A 15,833-nucleotide genomic window follows, 5' to 3' on the forward strand; every position below is an offset into this window, starting at 1 on the left:
GCTTGGTGGTCCACATGGAGAGAGCGATATTTAATGCTAATCAAGGTTTTTATATTCTCTGGGGCCATGCAAGCCCCCTAATTACAGGTGAAGACATATGTCACAGGAAAGGGTTGTGCTATAGGTAATACAGTAATGGAAGGGGGTGGTCTAGGGGCATACACACAATAGGAAGAGGAGGGATTGGGGGTATGCATGTGACAAGATGGGCGGATCCTAAATTCAGGATGGCAGCTTAACTTTGGATGTCCCAGAGTGGGTTTGATCTGTTCTCTGGATCTCCATAAGAACCATTAGCAATAGGGTGTAAACCCCACCTACAGAAACCAAACTAATGGTCGCAAGCCTCAGGGAGAAGTAGTCCATTGTCCCCAGCAGCAGGGAGCAGGCCCACCCTGGGGTGGGGCAAGACAGCAGTCTGGTAGCTGATTGCCTCAAGGGAAATAACTTTTACCATTAGCTGCAAGCAGTGTCCTGTGTCTAACATATTTGGAGGAGATGACTTTGGAGAAATCTTTCTGTTTCCCACAGTCCATCATAAGTTCCCAAACTTATTTGGGCTACTGCCCCTTTTCAGAAAAAAAAATTAAAAAAAGCCTCAAAGCTTTCCTCCACCCAGACCCTCAGCAAATAAAACTTTTGTACGATAGCCCACAATCTAGGATAAAGTGTGGGTATCTGCTTTTGTAGTCCCACCCACCATTCCAGTGCCCACAGGATGTGATATTGCCCACTGTGGGAGACACTCGTCTACATGGACAGTAAGCTGACTGTTTGCTTTCAGGCTCTGAAAATGGCTCACGTGGGCATCTCTCTGTCAGAGCAGGAGGCATCTGTGGCCTCACCATTCACGTCCAAAACTCCGAACATTGAGTGTGTGCCCCACCTTATCAAGTAAGTAGGCCCTTCCCTCCTGCAGTGTTTCACTTCCTGGAACCCAATCACATGGTCCTGCCTGGGAAAGATGAGGGATGAGGGACTGCTTTGTAGGGGAAGGCAGTCAAACCGGCTACTGCCAAAGTTGATTTACCAAGAGTTAAGGGTAAAACTGTGAGAAGAACGGCATTTCAATGAAAATCATTGATCAGGTAATTTTGAGGAGGTGCACTGTGGTTTTAGGTGCCCTCGAGTCGGTTCTGGCTCATGAACAATAGAACGAACCGCTACCTGGTCCTGTGCCAGCCCCACAATTGTTCTTATGCTTGAGTCCACTGTTCCAGTCTGTGCGGCAATCTACATTGTGGAGGGTCTTCCTCATTTCGCTGCCCCACTACTTTACCAAGCGTGCTGGCCTTCTCCAGGGACAGGTCTCTCCTGACAACATGGCTACCACATGTCTGACAGTTTGCCACGCTGCGGTGGCTTCTGTGTTGCTGTGATGCTGCAAACAATGTCACTGGTATTTCACATGTCCGCAGAGTCACCCAAAATGAAAGCAGAGGTTCCAGACTATGAGTAGATGTTCCGCTTCTTCGCAATTACCCACTGAAAACCTTATGGGCAGAAATGGAAACACTGTCAGATACTAAAGACCCCGTGAAAAGCAGCAGGACAACGGAGATGCTGCCACAAAATGAGCCCCTCGGGTCAGAAGGCTCTCAAAGTAGGACTGAGGAAGAGCTGTCTTCTCAAGACAGCGTGAACCCTAATGAGGTGGACGGAGAAGAGCTGAGAGACTTTCGTTTGCTGATGGGTCACGGAGTTTAGGAGATAGGAAGGTGGAGTTTACTACTACTTGGGACGTTCTAATCATTCCTATTATGTATTTATTTACTTTTTCTTGTTTTTTCTTGGATCTGGGAGATGGATGAAAACCTTCTTTTCCCCATTTGCCCTCTTTCTCTGTGCTTTTTTGTGCTTCTTTCTTCCTTTGAGTTTGCCTGCCTGGCAGTAGTTTTCAAAACATGTCTTTATCTTTGCTGCTCCCACTAAAATTCTCCTTGCTTCTGTATTTCTTCCCACACACACATTTTCCTGTTCATTTTATTTGAGTGGTAGAGATAGTTAGCAATGGATACTTCTGGTTATTATAATAGCTATCATGTGTTTGTACTTTAAGAAGGACTTTGCTGCTAAAGAGTTTATATTTCAAAGGATCCTGGAAATATAGGAGTGGTTGTTATTTCTTGTACAAATAAAACAGGCCCAGAGAACATAAATGATATGTCAAAGATCACACAGTTAGAGGCTGAATTTGAATACATTTTATTTAAATGCATTTTATGTTAAAATCTCATGTAACATATCTCACATTCTTCTCACCATATTAAAAATAGTGTTTTTTTTCCTGGCTCTTTTCAAGGTTTTAATTTATTCATGCATTCAGTTGGTAAGCAGGCATTTCATGCCAGCCACTGCTGTCAGGACTAGGGACCAAGAAAAAATAAACAACAAAAAAAATGAAACTGTAGATCTCACAAAATTTTCTATCAGTATAGGCAGTCAGGAAGTGAACAGGTAGAGAGATACAATAAAGACAACAGTTGTAATCTTTTATTCCTCAAGCTGAAATAACCGAAGACAACATTTAAGCCTTGAATTTCAATATTGAAGGAGTCTACGGGGAAAATCTGAAGGACTTAGGAAACATCAAAAGAAGGTAGAAGGAACCTACTAGAAGAGATCCATGTACGTGCCTATTCCTCCCCAATAGGTGATCCAACAGAATATAGGAATTTTTTAACAATATCATTAATAATGGAACACAAGTGAATTTTAGCTCAAGGTAATTAAAATGTGGTTGCAGCAGCACATCAACAGGAAACTGCCAGAGATTCAAGCTGGATTCAGAAGAGAGTGGAATGACCTCATACCATTGCTGAGGTCAGATGGATCTAGGCTGAAAGTAGGGAAGCCCAGAGAGTTGTTTGCTTGCGTTTCATTGACGATGCAAAGGCTTCTAACTGTGTAGATCATAACAAATCATGGATTTATCCTTGTGAAGAACGGGAGTTGCGGAACACTTCACTTTGCCCTTGTTAATCTGGTGCATAGACCAAGAGGCAGTCTGTTCAAAATCAGGAAAGGTGAGTGTAAGCATCATCCTCTTTTAGTATCCTTATTCCATCGGTGTGCTAGCAGCTATCCTGGGAAACTAGGCTAGATGAAGCAGAATGGGGCCCCAGGATTAAAGAGGACTCCTTAACAACCTATTCTATGTAGACGGTACAATCTTGCTGCTGAAAGGAAGAAGACTTGGAGCACTTATTTGTGGATAGCAAAGACTATAGCCTTCAGTATAGATCACTCTGTAATTTAAAAAATAAAAATCCTCACAACTGGGTGAGTGAGCAACCTCATGTGAAAACACAGAAAAGATTGGCATCATCAAGGACTTCATTTTGCTTGAGTCCATGATCAATGCCCCCGGAAACAGCAGTCAAGACACCATGCGCTATATTGCACTGGTCCAATCTGCTGCAAAAGACCTCTTTAAAGTGCTAAAAGCCAAGATGCCACTTTGAGGATGACAGTGCCTCTGACAAAGCCGTCGGATAGCCAGGTGCATCATGTGCCCGTTAGAGCTGGACAACAATGAAGACAGACCCGGGAGGAATCAAGCTCGGGTTGATGAAGACCATTCAATTTACGGTGGTCTACCAGAAGAACAGATCTGTCTTGAAAGAACAGCCAGGCATGCTCCCTAGAATTGAGGATTGCTAGTTTTTATTTTTTTTCCCCACATACTTGGGCATATACCAGGAGGGAACAGTCACTGGAGAAGGATGGCATTCTCGGTGAAGTCGAGGGTCACCAAAAAAGAAGAAAAACCCTGAAATGGATTGACGGTGACTGCAGCTAGGGGCTCACTCAGAGTAATGGTTGTGAGGATGGTGCTGGAGTGAGCAGTGTGTTCTGTGTGCATAGGCTCACTATGAATCAGAGGGCACTTGACATTACCTAATGGAATGAATAAAAAAATAATCAAGAAAAAATCAAGCCTTGGCTACACAGTGGTGAAAGCCTTTGCTGGTAGCTGAAATGTTGCCAGTTATAACCCACCTGCCATTCCATGGGAAAAGATGTGACAACCTGCTTCTGTAAAGTTTTACACCTTTAGCCATTCTATGGGGCAGTTCTACTCTATCCCATTGGGTCGCTGTGAGTGGAAATTGATTTGGTAGCAATAGGTTTAGTTGGTTGGTTTTTGGAAGGTGAGATGTGGTGTGGTAGAGTTAAGTGTTCAACTACTAACCTAAAAGCACAGGCTTGATTCTACTGAGAGTCATTTCTTCAGGTCTCTGGCAGGCAACTTACAAAAAATACCCATTGAAAACAGTATCTTGACACACATGATACGTTGTCATAAGTTGAAATTAACTGTATGTAGTAAAAGATTCTGTCAACAAAATATTGCCCAATACAGGAAGCATTCAAAGATGGAAGGAATCTACAAAGCCACTGTACCTTAAGGAACTAGTTGACATGCGGTCATTTCAAGAGGTAGCATATGTGCAAAAACCAATGGTACAGGAAGAAGTCCAAGCTGCACCAAAGGCATTAGCCAAAAACAAGGCTCTAGGAATGGACAGAATACCAATTGCAGTACTTCGGCAAGCTAATGAAGCACTGGAGGCACTCACTGTGCCAAGGAATTTGGAAAATAGCTCCCTGGCCAACCAACTGAACGAGATCCATATTTGTGTTCATTCCAAAGAAAGGGGACTCAACAGGATGCTCCCTTTGAGGACTAGCCATGTGTTTTATGGATTTATTTATTTGTTTGTCTTTAAGCCATGGTTTTTCCAATCACCTCATATGCATGTGAACGATGGACATTGAATAAGAAAGACCAAAGAAGAAGAGATGCATTTGAATTTCAGTGCTGGGGAAGAATGTTGAAAGTACCATAGACTGCCAAAAGAACAAATAAATCTGTCTTGGAAGAAGGACATCCAGAATGCTCCATGGAAGAAGGACAGTGAGACTTTGTCTCATCTATTCTGGACATGCTATCAGGTGATACCATTCCCTGAAAAATGGTATCATGCTCGGTAAAGTGAAAGGGCAGCAAAACAAAGCACTGACACAGTGGCTGCAACAATGGGCTCAAGCACAGGAACAGTTATGAGGACCGGACAGGACCGGGCAGCATCTCATTCTGTTCTGTACAGGGTTACTATGAGTCAGAACCAACTTGATGGCACCTCAAAGCAACCATCAAGGGGTGGGCAAGGGTAATATGAAAGGTAATATGAAGACTTGGGAGGGGGTTGTTGCTGCAGATGGGGTGTTTGGGAAAGAAGTCAGGAATGAGGGCATGATCTACCTCTTAGACACAGCAGATGGCTGCGACAAAGTACGGACACAGGAACCCTCTTGACTTGATGGTCAGGTCTGGGAAGCTGAGGAAATCATTATCACTACGTAGTTGTTTGCTTTTCAGTTGATTCCACCTCACAGCAATCTTATAGGATCAAGAGTAGGCTGTCCCGTAGAGGTTTCTGAGCTGAGGTCCCTCTGGTCTTTTCTCCCGAGAAGCAGCTGCTGCATTTGAGCTGCTGCCCTTTTGGTTAGTATGTGAGCACTGAACTATTGTGGCACCAGAGCTCTCTGTTATGATGATAAGTAAATATAAAGCTATTTTTCTCAAGTGATGTAGATAAAATCAGTATTTCATATATAATCTATTTTATACTTTAAACACATTATATTCAATCAGTCACTCAAAAAGAACACAAGTTAGCATACTTAGAGTCTCAAAATAAGACACACACACACACACACACACACAAGTTGCCAAGAAGTCAGTTTTGACTCAGGCAACCCCATGTGTGTGTCAGAATCGAACTCTTCTTTGTAGGATTTTCAATGACTGAGTTTTCATCTGTGGATCGCCAGACCTTTCTTCTGAGCACCCCTAGGTGCACCTGGAGCCTTTTGGTTAGCAGCTGGACATGTTAACCATCTGCACTGCTCACTTAGAGTTTTCAATCTATTTAAATTTGATACATGGTTCGTGAGAGAATGCTTGTTGTTTTATTACGGTGTTAGAAATCGTTGAAAAGGACAGAATTCAATTTTAATCACGTACTTGCCAAATTCCTGAAGCATCTGTGTGCAAATAGACCTTGAACTTGCAATCTTACTTAAATTCCTTTGCTCACAGATAGCAAAACTGTGACTGCGAGGTAGAAATGACCTGCCATGCATTAATGCGTAGCGACAGTGTCTGGGACCGGCTCCCAGGTGCTGTGACTCTGAGGTCAGGTGTTGAAATGATGTCCACCGAGACACGAGAGCAATCTGAAATGTGGACTCCCTGGCTGGATCAGGGTCTATGAAAATTGGCCGGGAATTGGTCCTCCCCGAAACTCTAGCCAGTTCCCATTGACTCTAGGCTCTCTAGTCTGTCAGGCAAACAATCGGATAATCAGACTTTTGATAGTTTCCTCTTGAGCTCAGCTGAGCAGCCCAGAATAACTGACCTCATTTCTGTTCTTTATGCAGGGAAGGACGTGCGGCTCTCGTGACCTCATTCTGCATGTTCAAGTACATGGCTCTGTACAGCATGATTCAGTATGTTGGTGTTCTGCTGCTCTACTGGGTATGACTGGCACCTAGCCTCTTGGTTAGCGAGGACTAAAAGTGGTAGAGGTGCACCCTCAATTTGCAGTGCCTCTTCATGAAGGCAGGACCCTGGTGGAGTGGTAGGTTTTGCGTTAGTTAGTAGTTTAAAATCACTAGCCCTCCATGGGCAGCAAAGATGAGGCTTTCAACTCCCATAAAGAGTTACATTCTTGGGAACCTTAAGCGGTAGTTCTACCCTGTCCTGTAGGGTCCCCATGAGCCCCCAGTGGTCCCATGGCAGTGTTAAGGAAGAAATGTCAATACGACATTTGAGCACCAAGGGCTACATTAGAAGCATTTCTGTACATCAGAAATAGGCAAATAATGCCAATTCTCCATCTCTTGGACACACCAACATTTATTTAATAAGAGCTCAGGAGCGGTACCGAACACAGAACTGCCTCTCTCGCAGCCACTTTTATCCATCCAGTTCTGACAGCATTCTAACCTCCCCAATTCTAAGGTGGTTCTGTTCTGCCATGGCACAACAGTAATTAATGAGATGATTCTCTGCATAAATGCTATATAACTATCAAACCTTGATTATTAATGGTTGCCAATTTCTGTAGTGTAAATACTTCCATCACAGTCAATTTCAGACTTCAAACTTGGCGTCAATGAATGTGGAGCTGAGGAAACATGCACAGTAGCACATCATTATATGATACTTCTGCCAAGAAGATGCATACCATATCAAGAGCACCGATCACAATGAGATGTGGTAACATTCTTAGGAAGTACAGAGTTTTGTGTATTCATTACTTTTGTTTATAACACAGTTTTTTAGGGTATGTTTTAATAATTTACTCATAAATGCATATCTATGTAAATGACACATTTATCTATGTGTATAAACACATAATTTAGGAACCCCAGTAGTATAGCAGATTCTGTGTTGGGTTCTAACCGGCAGGTCAGAAGTTTGACATCACCAGCTGCTCTATGGTAGGAAGGTGAGGCTGTCTGTTTCGGTAAAGAGCCACAGCCTTGGAAATCCTCAGGGGCAGTTCTCCTCTGCCCTGTAGAGTCACTACGAGTCAGAATTGACCCTATGGTAGCGAATTTGGTTTAGATTTTGCATAAGCTTGCTGTTAGCGTGCCTGGAGCCATGAGAATGGCTGATTGTGACATGAGTCGCAATCAACTTGAGGACAGTGAGTTTGATTTTCTGAGTGCTTAACAACTGTCATACAGAATGCCTGAAACTCTGGCCACTAGTTGCTGTGAGCTACAGCCATACCACAGATTCCCGGCACTGTGGGCACTAAAAAAGTAACATACCATACCACCAAAAGTAGAGGTCTTGTGAGGGCTTTTATTATTATTAATATCAACAAGATAATATTAGTGGGAAAAAAATCCTCTTGCTGTGAACCCAACTCCTGAGCTGATTTTATCAAGTATCACTGTTTTTTTTTTCAAAAAGATTATTTTATTCATGCTGAACTCTTATAGCATCGTCTCTATACAGTATTGCTCCCTGCTGCTCTGCTAGAAATTTTAGCTCTGTTATTTGTAGATTGCCTACGTCTTTTCCCACTCACCAATAAACAGCTTGGAAAAGGCCAGGTTGTTTATGGAAAGTTAACGCTATTTTGAAGTCTCAATAACTCATCATGCTTCTAAAAACAGTTAAACTTGCGATTTCATTATCTCCTTCCCACTAGGGGTGATGGGTGGGCCTGGAAAGTGATGAAACAAATATGCTTCTAATCCATAAAACCGGAACACATTTTCTTCAAAGGTATCAGTGCTTTGCAACATTAAGTCTTACACTACTCAAGAATGCAAATCATAGGTTCTGTTATTCTCATGTTCCATCTGGTAAAATTTAGATATAATCACACACTTGTCACATGTGCTCCTGGGAATGCACTGCTTCTGTGTGCCAGACGAAACCCCGCTTCTCTGTCTAAAAGCAGAACAAAGAGCAGAGCTACATCTGGTGGAGGAGAGCCTTGTCCTCAACAAAGGGCTGTTCTAACACTCACACAACCAGCCTAGAGAGACACTACCTGCTTAGTGACCCTCTTGTTTAATGAGAGCTTCACAGACTTGACTTTGAGTATTCTCATGGACCCACAGAGGTCCCAGGTATACCACCTCTTCGGTAATTTCCTAGAAATCCTTCCATTGCAAATGAATGCAGTTGATGTCAGCCTTCATCCAGAAGGTAATAGCTTTTTTGAGCCTCATTTCATTTCTTTTTTTTTATTTCAGGAAACAAACAGCCTTTCAAATTACCAGTTTCTCTTCCAGGATTTGGCCATAACAACTCTTATTGGTATAACAAGTAAGGCATTTAAAAAACTTTCTTCCCAAGCCACTCCCCTCATCTGGTTTCCTCTGCCCCAGAAGGGTCCCCCTGCCAGTTGGGGGGCAGGGGCCAGAAGAAAAGGAGTGCTATGCATATCCCGAAGGGGTATGCAGAAAGAGAAGAAGTGGAGGCCTCATTTCTGAGTGTTGAGAAAAAGCTGACTTGCTATTTTAATGTTTCCAAACAAAAAACAGAGCTTTTGTAGAGTCTCTAAGCGTTTAAAAAGAAGACCCCCAAACACCTTGAAGACCAGGCCTGCTGACAGTCTGTTTTGAGAATGTTGTGGTTTAAGGGCAGTCAAGGTGGTTTCCCCTCATGGAGACCCAAGGCCAGCATTCCTCGGTCCTGTGTCCTCACAATCGTTCCCAGGGCTGAGCCATCAATGCAACCCCATCTTGTTGAGGGCCTTGCTCTTTTTCACCGGCCCCCTACTTTACCAAGCATGATGTCCTTCTTCAGGGACATGTCTCTCCTGACAACCTGTCCAAAGTGTAGGAGACGAAATCTCTCCATCCTTGATTCCAAGGAACATTCTGACTGTACTTCTTCCACGGCATATTTGTTGGTTCTTTTGCTATCAATGATGCTATCAATATTGTTGCTACTACCCCTTGTCTGTCAGTTTCTCGTAACTGTGGTGTTTTGCGTATTTCAAATACCAGCAGTGTATTTAACAAAGTCAATATCGGGGTGTACCGACGTGAACAGCCCATGGTACTTTCCCTATTCTTTGCCAAAGGCATCGATTCTTTTTCTTCTTTTTCGGTCTTCCTTTCTTTAAAAAAAAAATCATTTTATTGGGAACTCTTACAGATACAATAACATTCCACAGTTCAATCACACCAAGCAGTATTGTACAATTGCTGCCGCAGTCGTCTTTGGTCTTTCTTATTCAAGGTCCAAGTTTCATAGGCATATGAGCTGATTAAAATACTTGGCTTGGCTCAGGCTCACCTAGTCCTCAAGGCAACAGCCTTGTTTTTCAACACGTTAAAGAGATCCTGAGCAGCAGACCTACCCAAAGCAATGTATCCTTTGATCTCTTGACTGCTGCTTCCAGGAGCATCGATTGGGAATTCGAGTAAGTCTCCATCCTTGACAATTTCAACCTTTCCTCCATTTATCATGAGGTTACTGATGGGTCCAGTTGTGAGAATTTTTGTGTTCTTTACACTGAGTTGTAAAGAGTTTCAATCTTCGTTCTTCATCATAAGTGCTTCAAGTCCTCCTCACTGTCAGCAAGCAAGGTTGTGTCACCTGCGTATCGTAGGTTGTTAGGAAGCCTTCCTCCAATCCTGATGCTGCATTCTTCTGACCTTAGGCTGTTTTTCTCTCTGTTGTACTTCAATGCCACCACTTCCACGTACAGTTTGCATCCTGTTTCCTCACACCTTCTCAAGGACTTTATTCCTACAATAACCACATTCTTCACTATCAACAACTTTTTCTCTGATCTACGGGATTATAATCAGTAGCATATCAATATAACAACGTCTTCCTTTTCAAGAAATTCTTCTTTGACTCAAAACTCCTCACCAGCTATTGTCTCTTTTAGTCTCACATTTCCTAAGTAGTTGTATCTCTCCACGTACTCCACTTCGGATCTCTCATTCTACCATCATTCTGTTTTCATCAGTCTTCAATCCCTACCATCAGAGGAGCAGTCAAATTCCAGTACTTGAAGGCATGACTCTGGATGTTGTTTGTTGGAAGGCAGTGTTGTGGTTGCAAATATATAGCAACTGGTTCTCTAAAATAATTGTGCGTGCACGCGTGCGTGTGTGCACGCGCATATGTTGGGTGGTGCAAATGGTTAAGCACAATGAAAAGTTAATGGTTCAAGTTCACCTCAAGGTGGCTTTGGGAGACAGGTCTGGTGATTTTCTGACTGAACAGTCACAGCTTTGAAAACACAGAGATCATTGGATCTCTCTGAGTCATCATTGACTGGACTACAACCAATGATAAAAACATTATAAACTTTACCCAAGTTAAGATCGTCTAGTAAAATAATTTGAAAATAATAATAAAGATACAGGAATCCTTATTACAAATTCCATGTAGCTAATTGATCCTCAAAGAATCCTTTTTAAAAAATCAAATGTTGATTAAAAAAAAAATCATTGTATTTGGGGCTCTTACAGCTCTTATCACAATCCATACATTCATCCATTGTGTCAAGCACATTTGTATATATGCTGCCATCATCATTTTCAAAGCACTTTCTTTCTACCTGAGCCCTTGGTATCAGCTCATCCCCCCTCCCCCACTCTCCCTCCATCATGAACTCTTGACAATTTATAATTTTTATTTTCATGTCTTACACTGACCTCTGTCTCCCTTCACCCACTTTTCTGTTGCCCATCCCCCTGGGAGGGGGTTATATGTAGGTCATTGTGATCAGTTTCCCCCTTCTCCCCCAACCTTCCCCTTCCCCTCCTGGTATTGCTACTCTCATTATTGGTCCTGAGGGGTTTATCTGTCCTGGATTCCCTGTGTTGGGAGCTCTTATCTGTACCCGTGTACATGCTCAGGTGTAGCCAGATTTGTAAGGTAAAATTAGGATCGTGATAGTGGAGGGGGAGGAAGCATTAAAGAACTAAAGCAGTGGTTCTCAATCTTCCTAATGCTGTGACCCTTTAATACAATTCCTCATGTTGTGGCTATCCCCCAACCATAAAATTATTTTCATTGCTACTTCATAACTGTAATTTTGCTACTGTTATGAATCAGGCAACTCCTGTGAAAGGGTCGTTCCACCCCAATGGGGTCGCAACCCACAGGTTGAGAACCGCTGAACTAGAGGAAAATTATATGTTTCATCAGTGCTGTACTGCACCCTGACTGGCTCATCTCTTCCTTGTGACTCTTCAGTGAGGGGATGCCCAATTGTCTACAGATGGGCTTTGGGCCTCCACTCCACCCTCTCCCTCATTCACATCCATATGACTTTTTGTTCTGGATCTTTAATGCCTGATACCTGATCCCATTGATACCTCATGATCACACAGGCTGGTGTGCTTCTTCTACATGGGCTTTGTTGATTCTCAGCTAGATGGCCCCTTGTTCATCTTCAAGCCTTTAAGATGCCAGAAGCTATATCTTTTGATAGCTGGGCACCATCAGCTTTCTTCATCACATTTGCTTATGCACCCATTGTGTCTTCAGCGATGTTGTCAGGGAAGGTGAGCATCACCGAATGCTGGGTTATCAGAACAAAGTGTTCTTGTGTTGAGGGGGTACTTGAATAGAGGCCCAATGTCTATCTGCTACCTTAACACTTAACATATGTACATAGGTCTATTTCCCTATCGTTATAAAAAACCAAACTTTTGTATCCACAGTCAACCTTAAGTTGTAACTGATCAGAGAGTTAGTTCCAACATCAGTGCTGACTGATGACCTTAACAGACAAAATGAAAGTAAAACAGCAATGCCTGATGCCCAAACACAATTCTTTCCTCTATGATGTGAATACCTTCTTCGCTGAATCAGATATTCATTCTTGAATGCTGGAAGAATGTTTTCTCAACTTTTAAAATATTGCTCATGATGTAATAGATACAGATGTGACAGTGTTTTAAATCCAAGTTCTCTCCTTAACTTCAAGAATATTAATAACTCTAAAATGTAAACTAATCAGGAAGTGATCAGTTTTGAGTGTCCATTATCTTTTTCTTAAGTATATATATTTCCCTAATTGCAGGTTTATGGAATTTATTTCTGCTTAGCTGCTTTTAACTTTAACAATGGGCTCCTGCGAGCCATTCTGAGCTAGCTGCCGTGGCCAGTGACACTTCAAGCAGATGTCAGTTCTTGACTCCCTCCTCGACGTGCATTGTAGTCTGACTTTCACATCGTTCCCCTCTTATATCGTCTCATTTAATCATAACAGCTGTCCTGCCAACACGTAACTTTACAAAAAGGTGTTCAGAAGCTCTGCCTTTATAGAATGTGTTCAAAGGGAGACACTGCTGTCTCCACTTCAGCTGCCACTCTTGTCAACACTGGTGAAGTCCTTGCTGCCAACAACAATGTTTCATTGTTCTTTGGTCTCTCAACAGCAGCTCCATTCTCAAAAGGGTTCCTCTTTTGGCTTTTGTGATGTCACTCTTCTGGATTATCTACCACTTCAGTGACGACAGCCTCTCCACCATTGCCTTTGCTGGCCCCTGCTCCTTTACCTGTCACATAGCTTAAAACATGCCAAGGCTTGTTCTTTTCCATCTATTACCCCCCCCCCACCCTCGCTACACACACACACACACACACACACACCCCGTAGGATCTCAACAAGTCCTATGGCTTGAATGTCATTAACCCACGAATCCCAAATGTATACCTATAGCCTTGATGGAATCGAGAATCTAGAATTGTAACTACTCAGCATCTTCCTTTGAGTATTTATATCGAACGCAACATATCCAAACAGAATTCCTAATTTCACCAAATCTTTTTCCAGTTTTATACATCTCCATGTATTTAGGAAATTTAATAGATACTGAATGCTTCCTCTGTGCAACTTCATTGTATTAACCATTTGAAATAACAAACGCTTCTCCTTGGGAACTTATATTCTATTGAAGCTACACCACTGTTCACCTCATTTCTCAAGTCAAAGACTTGAAGTTGACCTTAATGCCCATCTCTTCATATACGTTGACTTGATGGCAGTGAGTTGAACTACTTTCAAGACATATCGTGAATCTCTTCTATCCAACTCGTGTAACCACTGTCACTAGGTAATGGCCCCTCTCTCGTGGATTTCTGCAGGAACTTTATCACTGGTCAGTTTACTTCCACTCTTGCTGTCTACCTGCCACTCACCTGTACACAATAGGAAGAATGTCGTCTTACCTCTGTAAATTGTTTTTATATTATTCTGCTAAAAACACTCTAGGGACTTCCTGGAACTTAAATTCTTACATGACTTAGTTCCTGCTTATTTCTTAACATCACCTCTAAGCACGTGGCCACAAAATTGATGATTCCAGCCACACTGATCCTTTCATGTCGCCAATAATGCCAAGCTTGTGGTCACCTCAGTGCCTTTGCATTGCTATTCCATTTTCCTAGAATAGGAGCCTGGAGGCACAGTGGGTTCTGTGTTGGGCTGCTAGCTACTGCGTCAGCTGTTCTAACCCACCAGCCTCACTGCAGGAGGAAGAGGAGGCAGATTACTCCTCTAAAGATATACAGCTTTGGAAACCCTAGAGAAGGATTCTACTTTTCCCTATAAGGCCACTATGTCAGCATCAACTTATGGGAGGTAGGAATTACCTATTACAAAGCTTCTTACACTCTTTGTAGCTTCCAATTTATCTCAATTATTACTGGGCTTTTTTTGAGGGGGGGTGTTTTAGTCTAGTTACTTTAGAGAAACAAATCCACAGCAACTCATGTATAAGAGAGTTTTATGTAAAGAAAGTGTGCATCATGAAAACATCCCAACCCAATGCTGCCCAAGCCCACAAGTCCAACATTAACCCATTAACCCAACAGCAGTCCACAAAGTCCTCCACCTCACAAAACAGAGGCAATGATGCTGACTGCAGGAGGAAAGCTGAGTCAGTGAACGAGTAAGCATCTCAGCACTAGCAGGGGTCTCTACACGGCTGCTCCAGCACCCAGGGCTGCATCGGGATAGGTCCATGTAGCTTCTCCTTGGGGATGTCTTGTAGGAAGTCAATCTTGCAAGCTGAAGCAGGGAACTACTAAGGCAGCTGCACCCTGGTGCAACCATCACAAAACAAGAGACCCGAGAGGCTCACCACCCATTTATCCCTCCGCCTTTCAATTAGCCCCTCATGTGTTTATCGGCCAGGTTGGCACAATTAACTAACTCAGGGGGGCTGTCATTGTTGTGCTTTGTACGTCTTACCACTGGTAAGTGATACCTGAACCACATACAAAAGCTTCTACTAATGAGAAGCTATTCATAAAGTGTTGGAATCAACTTGATGTGAGCGAGTCAGGAGTGAATCCCCCCCCAAATGGATACCTATCTTTTGTAGTGTGTTCTTAGTCTGACCTGCAGCAGGGCAGTGGAAACAGAAGACCCTTAAGGAGAAAAGTTGACAGAACTGTAGCAATGGTGGGCTGAAACTTAACAACGACTATGATGGCACAGGGTGGAGCAGTCTCTCGTTCTCTTGTGCATAGGGTCGCCATGCGTCAGAACTGACTCCACCGCACCGAGTAATCACAATCCTAAAAGGCAATGGTAATGAAAATGTAAAATTAACAAAGTGTTCAACCTAGGTCCTAATCAACTTACGATGGGGACATTTGTATGAAAAAAAATGGAATGAAAACACCATGGATTTTTCATGGATTTTATGGATTCCTGGGTGGTGCAAGTGGTGAAGTGCTGGGCTACTAACCGAAAGACTAGAATTTCAAACCACCCAGAGAAGCTCCGAAAAAAAGACTTGGAAATCTACTTCTGAAAGGTCACAGCTATCAAAGTCCCAAGGAGCAGGTCTACTCTGAAACTTAGGTGGTTCCCATGAGGAGAAATCGCTTTTATGCGACTCATAACACTGCCACTTTGATGGAAAATGATTATGACATGAATCTTTTCACGTCTCTGCTTTTAGGTTGGAATAGAGCATTAAAAATGGAATAACTATAAAAAATACAAACATTTTCTAAAGTCTCATGTTTATTGACAAATTACCCTGCATGAGGTTTGAATCAAGATGCATTCCCACATTCGATGCAGGAGAGACTGCCTTTTTATCAGACCTTCACCTATAATTCAATAGTTTTGTCCTTTGTGGAGCTTAAACAAGGATATCTCATAGTTATATGTAGCTTCTTTTAGAAAATCCTCATTGTGTTAGTCTAGGTAGACTAGAAAAACAAATTCATAGACACCCATGTGTATAAGAAAAACCTACAAATGGGCTTTGGGTCTCTACTCCGTACTCCCCCCATCATTCAC

General features: G+C 42.6%; 1 protein-coding gene across 1 annotated transcript in view; it reads left to right on the plus strand.

Annotated features, from left to right (window-relative positions):
- The window catches only part of ATP13A4 (ATPase 13A4), a 153,026-nt gene that overhangs the window by 122,799 nt on the left and 14,394 nt on the right, over nt 1–15,833 (plus strand). Inside the window, exons 22-25 of the mRNA XM_045287532.1 lie at nt 785–894; nt 6,451–6,547; nt 8,791–8,863; nt 9,836–9,968. Coding sequence (XP_045143467.1) covers nt 785–894; nt 6,451–6,547; nt 8,791–8,863; nt 9,836–9,968 — 413 coding nt within the window. The remainder of the gene's footprint in view (nt 1–784; nt 895–6,450; nt 6,548–8,790; nt 8,864–9,835; nt 9,969–15,833) is intronic.

Source organism: Echinops telfairi, unplaced genomic scaffold (genome assembly GCF_000313985.2).
Source record: "Echinops telfairi isolate 266 unplaced genomic scaffold, ASM31398v2 ScPeMD7_17;HRSCAF=63, whole genome shotgun sequence".
Taxonomy (NCBI): domain Eukaryota; kingdom Metazoa; phylum Chordata; class Mammalia; order Afrosoricida; family Tenrecidae; genus Echinops; species Echinops telfairi.